The sequence below is a fragment of the Hylobates moloch genome, unplaced genomic scaffold (assembly GCF_009828535.3).
Source record: "Hylobates moloch isolate HMO894 unplaced genomic scaffold, HMol_V3 SCAFFOLD_2, whole genome shotgun sequence".
Taxonomy (NCBI): Eukaryota; Metazoa; Chordata; class Mammalia; order Primates; family Hylobatidae; genus Hylobates; species Hylobates moloch.
The window spans coordinates 156749218-156765356 of record NW_026652277.1 but is presented as its reverse complement, the minus strand read 5'-3'; the positions used below and the strand labels follow the sequence as shown (position 1 = coordinate 156765356).

At 44.6% G+C, this 16139-nt stretch overlaps 1 protein-coding gene across 1 annotated transcript; it reads right to left on the bottom strand.

Moving 5' to 3' along the window:
• Nucleotides 1–552: 552 nt before the first annotated feature.
• Nucleotides 553–15211, bottom strand: ABRACL (ABRA C-terminal like). Its single transcript, XM_032160370.2, has 3 exons — nucleotides 14942–15211; nucleotides 9490–9556; nucleotides 553–1144 (listed from the first exon to the last, which is right to left on the bottom strand). Exons 2-3 carry the CDS (start codon nucleotides 9548–9550, stop codon nucleotides 960–962), a joined length of 246 nt encoding a protein of 81 aa, XP_032016261.2. The 5' UTR covers nucleotides 9551–9556; nucleotides 14942–15211; the 3' UTR covers nucleotides 553–959.
• Nucleotides 15212–16139: the final 928 nt, after the last annotated feature.

Sequence of the window (16139 nt, the reverse complement as noted above, 5' to 3'; positions counted from 1 at the left end):
TTTTAGGTTAGATTTTTTTGGCCTGTCCCCTAACTCAGCCGTAAGCACACAATCAGCCTCAAAATAAATATTTTGTATAGGGTCCAACCATAACACTAACCATTCCTTTTTTTTTTTTTTTTTGTGAGACCAAGTCTCGCTCTGTCACCCAGGCTGGAGTGCCGTGGGGCGATCTCAGCTCACTGCAACCTCCACCTCCTGGGTTCAGGTGATCCTTGTGCCTCAGCCTCCGCAGTAGTGGGTATTACAGATGTGTGCCATCACGCCCAGCTAATTTTTGTATTTTTAGTAGAGTATATTTTTGTATATTTAGTTTCACCATGTTGGCCAGGCTGTCTCGAACTCCCAACCTCAGGTGATCTGCCCACCTCAGCCTCCCAAATTGCTGGGATTATAGGTGTGAGCCACCGTGCCCAGCCCTTCCTATTACTTAAATTTGGTAGTTTTGAGAGAATTTGTTTCAGATTAACATAACTTTTACTGCAGTTACCTAATCTTCATGCAAAAACTCATTCTGAGAAGCACACAATTACTTAAATGACAAAATAAGGCAAATTTAAGACAGTTACATGTCTTTATTACATAAACATTATAATATTTCTCATAGGAGTTGGTCTTCAGTTTGCTTGTTGCTTTCGCGGAATGTCAAATATCTATAGAAAATGTCTAATTATTTATGAAACAAACATTCCCCTGTCCCTGGCGCCCAAAAAATCTCATTGCCTACAATTCCCAACCAGATTCCTGAGAAAAATAATAGGATTTGTTTATTTTATAGCATCATACATAAATTTTCTTTCAAGATATCAAAAAGGACAGACTTCTAAAACATGAATCTCCTTTTGTTTACAAAGTTCTATAAAAATACATTAAGTATGTTCAAATGTTTGTTCTCTCACTTTATATTCCAGTTTACCAGAAACAAAAAATGGCAGTACATAAAGATAATGTAAACCACATTAATCTTGCAGTAATATAATGTCAACATCATCATGAACACCTTGCAGAAGCAGCTCTCCTGGATATGTTACAATCTTCCTTCGTTTTGCAGCTTTGAGAGTTCCTACCAATGCTTCAAAGAGGTTGGCACATTTATCATCTCGGAAGAGGACCCCAAATTTCACGCTTAACTTTCCATCAGCATCTAGTTTCAGAAAATACATTGTTAGCAAATGCAAAGTCTGTTTCATACCCTCAAGTATGGAAGATTTACAAAATCTTTAACAAATTTCTAACTATGGGCTATCCAAGATTACAATTTAACACTTAACAGTCATAAATTCAACATATTATCTTCCCTGATCCAAAAAGTAATGGAATAAATACATGTTATATGCCTCTTAGCCTTAGGATTATCCAAAGACTGAGAACCAACATTTACAAAAGTTGAATACTGCAGATGAATTTCTCTCTATTTTTATTTGTTAATTGTTATGTGAGTTTTTGAATCAATAAAGACTACAAATAAAAGAGAAAACCAGGATCAAGAGCAGTGTTTCTCTAAGTGTGTTCTGAACACTCAGAATCCCCAGGGTTGGAGTGGGGGGCTCCTTAAAAGTGCATAATCATCAGCCATTCATCAGGACCACTGAATCTGAATTCCCGGTAGTAGACTCAGAAATCTGTATTTCATATGAGCCCTAGATTATCTTATTTGGAGGCCAGTTTTTAACATAGACATTGAAAGTTAAGATAGACCAAAAGTACATCTGCTGTTAAAAATCAATAACCTGAAAACCTGGAGGCAAGAGTAATCTGGGAGACACCTCCCTATCCTTGGGTGATTCCTTTGACCACTTGACTGAATCCCTGACCTCTTCCTACCCCTCTACTCCAAGTTCTTCCCTTCCAAGGTTACACCCACTGTCAAGAGGATGGCCATCACAGTGAGGGGAGGACCATTCCTTGACCAAAGGTTCTTGAGTTCCCATGCTCCCTGGCTAGAACTTCCGACTGGATGCTTGGCAAACTCCTACTGTGAATGCAGCACTGTGTTAGACACTAGAGGCAGACATAAGTAGAGAATCACTTTCTAGCTTTCAAAGCAATGACTTCGATTCCCATGAGGAAATAAGGACTATACACATAACAAAGCAACAGTACAAAGCAGTATGTGATTGGATGCCAAATGAGAAGCAAAGAAAATACATCCCGGCCGAGTGCAGTGGCTCATGCCTGTAATCCCAGCACTTTGGGAGGCCAAGGTAGGAGGATACCTTGAGCCCAGAAGTTTGACACCAACCTGAGCAACATAGTGAGACCGCGTCTCTCCTAAAAAAAAAAAAAAAAAAAAAAAAAAAATAGCTGGGTCTGGTGGAGTTCACCTGTGATCCCGGCTACTCAGGAAGCTGAAGCAGAGGGCTGTTTGAGCCCAGGAGTTCAAGGCTGCAGTGAGTCATGATCGTGCTAGTGCACTCCAGCCTGGGCAACAGAGTGAGACCCTGTCTCAATAAAAAAAAGAAGAAAAAAAGAAAATATATTTTACAGTTTGGAGGAGGGCAAGATGTCTTTGGGCAAGAATGGTAAGGAAGACTTCATGGAGGAGGCAGTACCTCTTCTGGACTTTAAAGGAGACAATAACCGGAGCTTTTTTCTTTTTCCTCATCTTCATTGTGATGATATACATGGAGCTTTTTAAAAACCTAACAGTCCTCAGTTGAAATCTCTGCCATCTACTAGTCGTTTGGCCTTGGGCAACTTGTTTAAAGCTCCCTAAGCCTTGGCTTCCTCCTGTGTAAAATGGAGACCTGAACATCTTTTTCTCAGTGCTGCCAGGAGACACGGTTCAAAAGCACTCGGCACAGTGCCTGGCACATACTGAGCATCAGCAACCAGGGGCTCTGTTGTGACTGAGACAAACGGGGAGAGTGTGCCAAGCCACAGGCAAGGCTGAAAACGAGTAAGGTGGCTGGGGGAACAGTGACCAGCGTGCGTAGTTTACTCACCTGAAGTAGATCATCTAAGATGAGAAGGAGGACAAAAGATGTTCTAAAGGGAAAACAGGGAATCTGACCATGTTTGGCCTGGAAAGCAAAGATGCACCTCTTTGATTTTTCAACTTCTACCTACATGACACTGTGTGCAACAGGAACCTGTCACTGATTACAGGTAGAAGTGGAGCTGCTGGTAACCTCAGGCAAGTCCTCTAAGCTCTCTGAACTTCAGGTATCCATCAAATGAGGGTAAAAATACCTCTCACAGGGCTGTTGCAAGGATTAACAGACATAATAAAGATAAAGCCTCTTATAGAGTGCCCAGCATATAATAAATTCTCAACTTTGGTTAAAATTTCTAAAGGCACCAAGGACAGAAACCTGGGTGTAATCTTGGAGTTCTCATGGCCCCTCACCCCTCAATCTGATAAATGTTTGGGTGATTCCACCTTCTTTGTGCCTTCTGTGGCTACTGCCTCTCCTCTCCAGTGACAGTTAATTCCTTGGTTCAGGCCCTAAGTGTTTCTCACCTGCATCGCTGCAAGCTGCTCACTGAGAACTCTGTACCAGCCTCCTTTTCCGCATTTTTGCCCCTCAATACATCCTCCACATGGGTGTGGAAGAAAAAATGCGGAAGAAACTTTATGAGATGCAAAGCTCATTGTTACTCTTCTACTTTAATCCCTCTTTCTTTCTTTTTTCTTGAGACAGGGTGTCGATCTGTTGCCCAGGCTGGAGTGCAGTGGTGTGATCACAGCTCACTGCAACCTCGAACTCCTGGACTCAAGAGATCCTCTTGAGCCTTCCAAGCCTCCCATGTAGCTGGGACTACAGGCGTGCACCACCAAACCTAATTTATTTTTATTTTTAATAAAGATGAGGTCTCGAACTCCTGGGCTCAAGCAATCCTCCAGCCTTGGCCTCCCACAGTGCTGGGATTACAGGTGTGAGCCATCTCATCAAGCCTACTTTAATATTTCAATGGCTCCCTATGACCTTCTAAATAAAGGGGAGTCCATGGCCTCACAGAAGAGGTTCTTCATCCTCTGGCCTTGCATCTATCACTTGCCTGGTCTTCTGCCATATCACTGCACGTACCTTCTGATCCAGTCACAATGAACTACTTGCCGTGCCTAAGATTATATGACAGATTCTACCTTTGTAACAGTGCCCATGTTCAGTCGTCTGCCCAGAAACCCAGAAACTTCCTAGCTAAATTCTTTTTCTTCAGGAATGAATTCAAATGCCATCTCTTCTAGAAGTCCTTCATGATCCCCTCAGTTGAGTGAATAGCTCTTCTTATAAAACTGAGTATCTATCTATCAAAGCACTCACCATCATTTATAGTATTAATAGCTAACACTTATTGAGTGCTTGCTATGATCCAGAACTGTTCCATGCATTTTACAGTCATCAAAATTCACTTAATCTGTATTTCATGGAAGATAAGACACAATTGATTACAAGAAGCATCATTATTTTATATTATAATTAAACTGCCAATTTAACCATAGCATGCCATGTACTATAAGACGCATTTTTATTTTAGAGTTTTTTTTTCTTTTGAGATGGAGTTTCCTTTTTGTTGCCCAGGCTGGAGTGTAATGGTGTGGTCTTGGCTCACTGCAACCTCCGCCTCCCAGGTTCAAGCGATTCTCCTGCCTCAGCTTCCCAAGTAGCTGGGATTACAGGCACCCGCCACCAGGGCCAGCTAATTTTTGTATTTTTAGTAGAGACGGGGTTTCACCATGTTGGCCAAGCTGGTCTCGAACCCCTGACCTCAGGCAATCTGCCTGCCTTGGCCTCCCAAAGTGCTGGGATTACAGGCGTGAGCCACCACACCTGGCCTATTTTAGAGATTTTTTGATGTGAAGAACTGTGTCCTTGAAATAGAGTATTATTGTTTTACGAATAAGGAAAACAAGGCACAGAAAAGTTTAGTAAAGTAGCCAAGGTCACACAGCAAGTATGTAGAGGAGCTGGGATTCATTTCCAGAGAGTCTGACTTTACAGCCCATGTTAATGACTTCCCTCTAGGTACTTCCAGTTTGTCTGTCTTTCAGCTACCTAAAGAGGACCTCAAAGATGGAGATGGAATTTTGTTTATTTTTACATCTCCAGCACTTGAGCACAAAGGGGACACTAAAAAAAATTTGTCGAATGAAAGAATTTAAATTTCCAAGTGCTCTCTCCCCATTTAATCTTTTTTCGCTATATGAAAAATGAGACTTTAAGGAATTTGACTTTGAATGAAAAGATAAAACTAAATTCATCAGTTTTCATCTTGAGCTCATACATCATATGTAGACTAAAGCAAAATTACTCCAGATACAACTTAAATAATTAACCATAACTTGTTCAAAGATAACACATATCTATATATGCTTTCAAACTCAATAAGTCATCTTTTGCCAGGAATGAGAAAGTCAAGGTATCCTGATGAAGCTGCGAAATTAAAAGTATTTCCATGCTTATAGAAGTTATGATAATTATCTTAAGTCTTCTAATGTGAAAGCTAATTTTGAAGTGGAATTTCAGTTTGCCTTACCAGAATAATGACACTCTTCTAGTAATGTAAAGGTCAGAATTTAAAAACTAATTGAATATGACCAATAAACACTAGGCTGACATGGATAAAGAAAAGAAAACCCTACAAATCTTTGGAAATCTGCCTATAACACCTATAACTATCCAAACAATAGTAATGCACGGCTGGGCCCAGCAGCTCACGTCTACAATCCCAGCACTTTGGAAGGCTGAGGCGGGTGGATCACATGAGGCCAGGAGTTCGAGACCAGCCTGGCCAACATGGCGAAAAACTGCCTCTAGTAAAAATACAAAAATTAGCTGGGGGTGGTGGCGGATGCCTGTAATCCCAGCTACTCAGGAGGCTGAGGCAGGAGAATTGTTTGAACCCAGGAGACAGAGGTTGCAGTGAGCCAAGATCACACCATTGTACTCCAGCCCGGGCGACCGAGCAAGACTCTATCCCAGAAAAAAAAAAAGAAAAAAGAAAAAACCAATAATAATGCTGCCAAGAGTAAGATGACCTCACTGAGCTCAGGAAAAATCAGGAGTGTGGGAGGAGGAACAGGAGGGACACCACTGTGGAAAATAAGACTCATCAGGCCTCCATCAAGTGGGTGTGGTGAAATGGGTGGGAGAAAAACCGAGTTAGGGAAGATTGTTGATTTCTTTGATTAGGAAACTAAATACATTATGGCTGGACGAAGCGGCTCACGTCTGTAATCCCAACACTTTGGGAGACCGAGGCAGGCAGATCACTTGAGGCCAGAAGTTCGAGACCAGCCTGGCCAACATGGCAAAACCCCATCTCTACTAAAAATACAAAATTTAACCAGGCGTGGTGGTAGACACCTGTAATACCAGCTAACAGGCAGGCTGAGGCACAAGAATTGCCTGCACTCAGAAGACAAGAGGTTGCAGTGAGCCAAGACGGTGCCACTGCACTCCAGCCCAGGCAACAGAGCGAGACTCCATCTCAAAAAAGAAACTAAATAAATTACATTTTCCAATGTCTTCTTGGTGTTCTCTTCAAACAATACATTCATTCCCATTCCAAAACCAACTCATGGATTTCCCCCTAAACTGACCTGCCCTACACTTCAAAGTCCTACCTGAGATGCAAGACTTCATTGAGTGCCCCCAACTACTACAACTTCCAATAATCCATTTTGAAGGAACCGTACTGCATGTCAGCACTTCATAGTTCAGCATACCATTTTTTTTTTTTTTGGATAATTGCCTCATGAGTTTTTTATTGTTTTTGTTTTTGTTTTGAGACAGGGTCTCACTCTGTCCCCCAGGATGGAGTGCAATGGCTTGAACACGGCTCACTGCAGCCTCGACGTCCTGAACTCATGCAATCCTCCTGCCTCAGCCTCCAGTATAGCTGGGACCACAGTTGCATGCCACCATGCCTGGCTAATTTTTCAATTTTTTTGTAGACATGGGATCCCCCTTCGTTGCCCAGGCTGGTCTTGAATTCCTGGGCTTACGTGATCCTCCCACCTTGGCCTCCTGATGTGCTAGTATTACAGGCCTGAGCCATGGCACCTGGACTATGAGATTTTATCTGTTTTCATCAACTAAGTAGTAAAATCCCTGAGGAAAAGGAATACACTTTATACCACTTGTACTACACAGTTATTAGCATATATAGATACTCAATAAGTATTAACTGATCATATGATTCAACTCAGTTGTTGACTAACTTAGGGCTTAGAGTCCATACCAGCTTTAATATGCCTCATTTATCTTTCCTTGGTACATTTCAGTAATGATGACTCGGGTTTGATACAGAAATAGAGTGACTAAGACAAAAAAGAGGGAGTAGTAAGAAGAATAAAGGCCCCCGAAGATATCCATGTCCCAATCCCTAGAATCTGTATGTTACCTTACATGGCAAAAGGGACTTTTCAGATGCAATTCAATTAAGGACCCTACGACAGGGAGGTATCCTAGATTATCTGGGTGAGCCCAGTGTAATCCAAAAAGTCCTTAAAACAGAAGAGGGAGGCAGGCCAGGCACGGTGGCTCACACCTGTAATCCCAGCACTTTGGGAGGCTGAGGCAGGTGGATCACTTGAGGCCAGGAGTTCACGACCAGCCTGGCCAACATGGTGAAACCCCATCTCTTTAATGTTTGTTTGTTTGTTGAGACGAAGTCTCGCCCCATCACCCAGGCTGGAGTGCAGTGGCACAATCTTGGCTCACTGCAACCTCTGCCTCCTGGGTTCAAGTGATTCTCCTGCCTCAGCCTCCCTAGTAGCTGGGATTACAGGCACACGCCAGCACTCCTGGCTAATTTTTTTCTGTATCTTTAGTAGAGACAGGGTTTCACCATGTTGGCCAGGCTGGTCTCAAATTCCTGACCTCATGATCCAATCGCCTCAGCCTCCCAAAGTGCTGGGATTACAGGCATGAGCCACAGCGCCCGGCCGGTGAAACCCCATCTCTAATAAAAATACAAGAAACTAGACTGGGTGTGGTGGCTCACACCTGTAATCCTAGCATTTTGGGAGGCCGAGGCAGGTGGGTCACCTGAGGTCAGGAGTTCAAGACCAGCCTGGCCAACATGGTGAAATCCCATCTCTACTAAAAATACAAAAATTAGCTGAGCGTGGTGGCAGGTGCCTATAATCCCAGCTACCTGGGAGGCTGAGGCAGGAGAATCGCTTGAACCCGGGAGGCGGAGGTTGCAGTGAGCCGAGATTGCACCACTGCACTCCAGCCTGAGTGACAGGGTAAGATTCCGTCTTGAAAAAAGAAAAAAATTAAAAGTGGAGGATGTCAGTATGATGCAATGTGTGGACTCAATCAGCTCTTGCTCGCTTTGAAGAGAGAGAAAGGGAGTCATGAGCCAAGGCAACCTCTAGAAGCTGGAAAAGGCAAGGAAATTGATTCCCTCCTGGAACCTATAGAAAGGAGTCCCCTGCCAACACCTTAATCTTACTCCAGCAGGACCCTTGTCAAACTCCTGACCTACAGAACTCTTAAGATATTAAATGTGTTGTTTTACGTCACTAAATTTGTGGCAATCTGTTACAGCAGGAACAGAAAACCATTGCAGGGGACATTTGATATTAATGGCTTAATGGAATTTTCCAGGTGTGTCCTGTTACTTCAAAGGATTTGTGATTCGGGAACAGATAGTGCTTTAAGAAGAATCAAACTATAATGACACAGATCCTGAGAGCTTGTGAGGTACTTTCTAGAACTGTTTTTCACTTACATGATGTAATTTTAAAACTTAGAGTTCTATCATCCTAGTTGTTGCTGAATGTGTCTATTATTCTTATTATTTTCAAAATGCTCCCCAAATTCTTGCATATCTCATCTGAGATGTACCAAATACCTAAAGCCACAAGTATAATAGTAATTTTCATTACGACTTAGGAAGACACTAACACTACCAATTTTGCATGTCACTATCTTCAAGGAAGCTGCCTAGTTATTGCTGAAGAAAAAGATAATTTTTCTTAAACACTACCTAAAGGATGATTTATTTTAGTTATATTACTTAATATCTGATTATACAAAAAAGATTTGGAGAAAATAAAGACAATTTAGTATAATTTAGTATAATTTCAATGTAAATCCCTAGTCATTTAGAAGTTTGTAAAACGATGACATTTTAGATAAGATGATTTAAAAAAAAAGAAGTTTGTAAAATGACAGCAGAACAAAGCAGAAAACATGAATTTTAATAGTATGATAAGTAAAAATTTGAACATGATTCAACTACCAAATTTCAATGCAGTCAAATAAAAGAAGCTTGGTAATTTGCTTTCTATTGAAAAATAATGAAATATCTCAACCATTCCCTGCATCAGAATCACAATACCTCAAAAGCCCCGTGTCTCCAGATGTCAATTCCTGGCTAAGGGCAGTTATAACCTGGGGTTGTGGGCAGAGCTGCCACACCTGTGTCCTGAAGCCCTGGGTGACCCCTTCATAGGCTTCTCCAGCATGCCAGTCTCACCTGTTCCAAGGTAAAGCCAAGATAAATACTCTATCTCTGTTAGATACTTACTTTTTGAACCCAAACGATGAATTTCCTCCACTAAGAGGTTAACCTCATGATCCACATTCATTGCTGCCTGGGAGAGAAAAAGGAAGTCTAAATTATCACCATTACATTCCATTAAGCACATCTAAATCCAAAAGCCCTTTGTCTTGTTCAGGTCGCATTTGTCACTATTAATTTACCATGTTCCTTTTCCTAAAAATATTTGTGTGATGCATGTGGCACTGAAGTGTCCCCATTTTCCCTCTACCTTTGTAACCGCCCCCTCAGCTCCCTGCACTCCTATTCTCCACGTCTGTGGGGGAGAATACAGCCATTCTCCTTGCACCCACGATTCACTCTGAGTAGGTCCTCTTCATGGTACCCTGCCAGGCACCAAAAATACAAAAGGTGTGTAGCACAGGATCTGCCCTCGGGGATCTCACATTCTAAAGGCAGATGAGGGCCTGCAATGAAGAGCAATGAGACGAATACTCTTTGAATGGTGGGTCCAAGGCATATGGAAGCACAAAGGAGGAAGCAGCAGGAGCCTTCCTGGAGGTCACTGGGGAGGAGTGGTCCAGCCAGACAGGTGGGGTAGGGCACTCTATACAGGAGGAAGTGCATACACAAAGCAAGGCAACAAAGGAGAAAACGCACAGCACACTTGAGGCAGGCCTAAGCTAGCGGCTGGGCACCCCAGAATAAACTGACAAACACTCCCTGCCCTTTAGGAGCCTGTAGTCTAGTGGGGGAAGCAGATCAATACAACAGCAATTTTAATACCATCCGGTCAATCCAGTGACGTACAGGGACGTCATGGCCTTCTCTGGGCAGTGCCCAGTAAATCTGATTGCAATAAATAGCTCGTGCGTGGCAGCGGGCGCCTGTAGTCCCAGCTACGCGGGAGGCTGAGGCAGGAGAATGGCGTGAACCCCGGGGGGCGGAGCCTGCAGTGAGCCGAGATCGCGCCACTGCACTCTAGCCTGGGTGAAAGAGCGAGACTCCTTCTCAAAAAAAAAAAAAAAAAAAATAGCTCGTGGTGAAGATCATTCATCTGCAGATAAGGAGGAGTTCAGAATAAAACAAAAGCTGAGCCTTACCTTGGTTCACTAAGTCCTCCACGAGCTGGATTCCGCACACTGTTCCAGCCTCTTCCACCCCCTTGAACTCTAGGCTGTAGCCACGTGGGACTTTTTAATCTCTCAAATGCCCCTTTGTTCTCTTACCTCCAGCCTTCACACATACTGTGGCTTCAACCCAGACTATAGCTATTCCTCCTTCCAGGAGCTAATTCACACACATCCTGCTCCAGCTTAAATAAAAGCCTTCCCTGAAACCCTGGAGGAGGAGCACCTCCCTCACTGTGTGTTCCCACAGCACCGGGTGCTCCTCTTCATTTCACTCAATTGGAATTACATTTCTGGACTTTCACTTCTACAGGGTAAGCTCCCCTCTGCAGGGATCTGACTATAATGCTCACTGCTCTATCATGTCTGGCACTAAGAGTAGAGGGTAAAGAAATATTGACCTCATGAACTGAAAAGAACACGCAAAGGCATGAGACGGATTGGAAGTACACCTGCAGGATGTCAGGAAGTATGAGCAACTGGGTAGAAGATGCATCAGTTCACAGTCTGTTTTCAAATCATAATTTTTTCAAATCATATAAAGGACCAAAAAGGTGGAGTTGTGTGTATGGTTTCCTTTGGGGTGATAATTTGGAAGAAAGAACTTTATCCAGATGGATTGTGACTAATTCTTGCTAGCTGTTAAAAACAAGAGTGACACCTATGACTATATACCACCTGCTTACATGATATGGATTGGGGCACTAGATTTTCTATCTGCTAATTATTAAAAGTGCCACTACCATCTGCTCTGTTGCTTGTGCGAATATTATAATTTAAGAAGCTTAGATTGCAATAAAATGCAAAATGTTCAATTAAATGCATCTTCATAAAACTTAATATGAAAATTTATAGTGTTCAAATATTGGGGACTTTGTGTTGGTGAAGTAATATCTGTAACATTATATGCAATTCAAGACATAGTTTAAGAGAGATACTAAAAAGCTAAAATATACACAGAGTACACAGCCACTAGGCCTGAACACCATGCCATGAGAATAAAAGTAGGAAAGCCCGGGCGCGGTGGCTCACGCCTATAATCCCAGCACTTTAGGAGGCCGAGGTGGGTGAATCACGAGGTCAGGAGATCGAGACTATCCTGGCTAACACAGTGAAACCCCGTCTCTACTAAAAATACAAAAAAAAATTAGCCGGGCGTGGTGGCAGGCACCTGTAGTCTCAGCTACTAGGGAGGCTGAGGCAGGAGAATGGCATGAACCCGGGAGGCGGAGCTTGCAGTGAGCCGAGATCAGGCCACTGCACTCCAACCTGGGCGACAGAGCGAGACTCTGTCCCAAAAAAAAAAAGTAGGAAAAAACTATTAATAGCAGTGTGGTGGGCAACTGTTGTTTTGTCTGCCCAGCACCCATTTCCCATTCTGGCACCAGCAGCCTATGTTTTGTTTGGATAAAGCCTTTCCCTCCTTATGCTAAACCCACGTATCCTGGTAGAGTCTTACCCTGGGCTCCAGAAGCAGTTCAGGGCCAGAATGATTGGTTTGAGGCATGAGGTAGCTGAGCCCATCCAGAACAATGAGGTTCAGCCCTGTGATTTTGCTAGAACTATTAGTAAAATGACACTCTCCTTTCACTGGGTTCTAAGATATTAGTTTATAGTCCCTGATGTCAATGGCCACCACATGAGAACAGCTTGCCAGGAATAAAGCTAACACAAAGAAATGTCCAGCCATATAACAATGACTGAGCCTATATATGACCCTGGACTTTCCAGCTCTGTGAACTAGTATCTTTCCTCTTTTTGCTTGTGTTGGTTTGATTGAGTTTCTATTACTTGCAGTCTAAAGAATCTTGACCCATAAAGTTAGCTTAGAGAAGAACTGCTGCTTTAAAAAGAAAACAAAAAAAACTAAAGCTCTTTTTTATGTACTTATACGAATAGTATTTCTTTGTGTTCCTCTACTGGGTAGGGTGGATAAGTGTAATAGAAAGGCAGATTTGAGAGCCATATAAAAAAGTTCTCTAGCAATTAAAATTGCCCAACAATGAATAAAGTTTGCACCCTGTTCCTAGAAATATTAATGCAGACATAGTAAGGATCTGTGAGGGATGATGAGGAAATTAGCCTGTACTGGACAAAGGGAGAATGAAAATGTCCAGAGAAATTAAGGAACTTTCCAATTCTCTGATTCCCGACCCCCTGGAAAGATGTTACCTCTTTAACACCCTTTTTCGCTCCTTCCTCCCACCACCAGCAGCACACTTCAGACTTAGCTCTCATTGAATAATGAGAATCAAAGGGGAAATTCATCTATTATATATAGTACGCATACCTGCATTATATTAAGCAGATGCACGTTCATCCAATTTTAAGCATGAAAGGCAACCAGCGTTTCTTTATAATTAATTACACATCAGGCTCCTTATCTACGTTAATTCGTGTAGTTCTAAGAACCTTGCAAGGCATTTATTTATCCCCATTTTAAGGATAACGAAACAGGGGTTAACGCCCCACAATCAAATGCTGTTTCCACCACATCGTGGTGGCTCTTCTTTCACCCCTTCCTCTTCCTCTTTTGCCATTATGCAAATACACTAAATATAATAGTGAGTGGTATTTGTATGAAATGTGACATGCTGAGCTCTTACCAAGGCAGAACACTTACAAAGCAAGAAAGGCTCCCTGCCCAGACCACCATAAATAGGAAAATAACAGGTTTAGAAACAATTGCTAGCATACATAATTTGACGTTTTATTTATTTAATATTTAGGAGAGGGGCAAAGGGGGAAAAATACCTATTGTGACACAATCCTTGAAAGACCCATGGCCTTTTATAATAAGGACAGAATCCCAGGACTGCAGTGAGCAAGATGAAGAACAATGAAGGGGCGGAGGGATGAAGAGAGGTTGATGGGTATAAATACAGTTAGAAGAAATAAGACCTGGTGTTGCATTGATCAGTGCGGTGACCATAGTTCACATTAATGGATTGTACACTTCCAAATGGCTAAAAGCAAGTAAGTTGAATGTTCCTAGCATAAAGAAGAGATAAATATTTAAGATGATGGATATCCCAATTACCCTGATTTGGTTATATGAATGTAACACATTCTCACGAGTACCGTGAAACTATGTCTAAGAAAAAAAAAAAAGAACAATGAGGAGAGGTGAGAAGCAGAGCAAGTCTAAGGGGAAGAGCTTAACGGTGAGAGGCTGGGCCAGAAGACAGGAAAAGGCTCCAGGGAAGGCGAGGCAGATGCCGGCCAGGCACTCTAACTGTCGTCGCAGAATCGATTTCGGCTTTGTGCGTGGGAAACACAAAGGAAGCGGAAAGTCGGAGGACTAGGCAGAACCTTCCCCCAGGGCATTGTTATTTTTCAAAAGTTCGGAGGCAATGCATGGAGATTTTCTAATATCCAAGGAAATAAAGCCTACTGGAATAGATATGTCTGGAACCAGGAACCAACTTTACACACTCGGGCTGGGCACGTTTTCCCAGCCCTCCTTCGCAATCGCGGACAAGCAGCTGGTGCGGGTCAACGGATGACTGGGCTCCTTCCTCCCTGGGGCGCGCTCACTCCATATTTGGCCATCCTGCTCCCAGTTTGGGGTTCTGCCTGGTAGAGGTCCCCTAACCCCGTGCCCTGCAGCCCATTATCACACGGTCACCGCCGGCACCAGTGCAGGGCTGGGGAGCGCGGAGCTGGGCCCCCAGTTGCGGGGCGGCACCGCCAGCGCCCGGGAAGGGCCGCGTCCCGGAAGCCTTTGTCTCCGCAGCTCCCGGCCCGGCGCCGCGGGTCCGTCTCCCCTGTGGCCCGGGCGCCCCGAAGCGCCGCGAGAGCGAGCACCCAAACCGGGCGACGAAAACGTACCCTGCCCCGGGCTCCACGAGCCCCTGCTGTCCCCTCACGACTCTGCACCCCCTGACCTGGGGCGCACAGAGCCGCACCCACCTCCGGGGCTGCAGAGTCCACTGCCCTGAGGCCACCACGTTCCTCTGGGCAGCCTCTCCCCTCGCCCCCAGCCCTTCCCCACCCAGCTCTGCAGAACTGGCTCCTGAACCACCGCCAAGTGCAAAGCCGACACGTCGCACCGCGGTAAAAATCGTTCCATTTCTGCCGGCTTCCCAGTCCGCCCCCGGCCGGCGAAACGTCACGTGAGCCGAGTGCGGAAGTCGGCCCGAGAGGTGGGAACGTGGGCGGCGCGCGCCTCCCGGGACCCCAGCCCGCGAGGTCTCAGCCCAGCCGGTCGCAGCCTCCGCGCGCTCTGGGCCCCCTCCCGGCCCCCTCCTGACCCGACTCTCACCGCAGCCCGCGGTGCCCGGCGGCGCACCACGGACACCCGGTCCATCCCTGCTACCTAAGCCACATCTGCCCGGGCGCTCACGCACCTCTCTGCCCTGTTTTCCTTCCCGCCGGAGAACTGGTGCCGCTTGGGTCCGGACCCGGTTACCTTCTTCAGTGCACTGGGGAGGGCGAAGCCAAGGAAGGAAGTGGCTGAGGCAAAGAGAAAGACGGCTGTGGAGGAGGAGGAGCAGGGTAGGGGGAAAAGTAAGTGTTTCTGCGCTCAAGAAAGGGGCCGCCCACACTCCCAGGGACAAGCCTATGAGGAGGAAACTCAGGGGAGGAGACGTCCAAGAAAGGGGCTGACTCCAGACAGGTGAAGCGCCCTGGGCTCCTAGGAAAACGGGCCTAGAGCCTCGATTACCCCACTTTTCCACCGTGCTACTCAGAGCCAAGGATCCCAGGATCTGCATCTGATCCTGGGCGTCGATTTCCTGCAGGATTTCTCTCTCAACGTAAGAAACAAAGAGCCCCCAAATTGCTGAAGGCTGCTAGAAAGAACGTGGCATTCATGGGTTCCGGATGTCGGGGGCCTCCAGAAAACTACGACTCATGGCTTAATTCGCAAAACGAAATGCAATCTTGAAAGCCAATTTGTCAGACTGCAAAGAAATTTTACTTGGACATAGGTAGTTGTTGACCCTGAGTCAGTATCGGTTTCTTCCCTTGTTCATTCATTATTTCCTACATTTAACTTCGTAATTCAATTTATTCATACTCCCTTTGTTTTAGTCACTGTTATTTTACTACATGCGTGTGTGAGAGAGAGATGCTTACCATACCCAGAGTCCTTTTGGAAAGGAAACAGTTACCCAAACTATTTCTAGAGCAGGGGTTGCACAAATAACTACAAAAAACGTTCCTTACCCCCTCCCCACCCTGAGCACAGCTAATTGAAATTAAGAGTGATCACGTGACCCAAGAGCGCACAATCCATGATGTAGTCATCATCCTGTGAGGTGACCTGGAGCAAACAGTTCTCATCAAACACGGACTCTGTTTAAGTTAATTAGACTGTTTAATTAGTAAGCCAATCAGACTCTCCCTTGGAAATGGAAAGTGGAGAATGCAGAGACGGAGCTATCTGATGTAAGAGAAAGGTTGGAGCTAAGAGAGGGTAAGGCAGAAGGGGCCAAAATGGGCTTCGGATGCAAAACATTTGAGTAAGCAGAAACCAGGAGAATGTAGCAGCAGGTTGGGTGGAGGCACAAGTGGTAGAAGCCAGTCACAGACAAGCTGAGACCA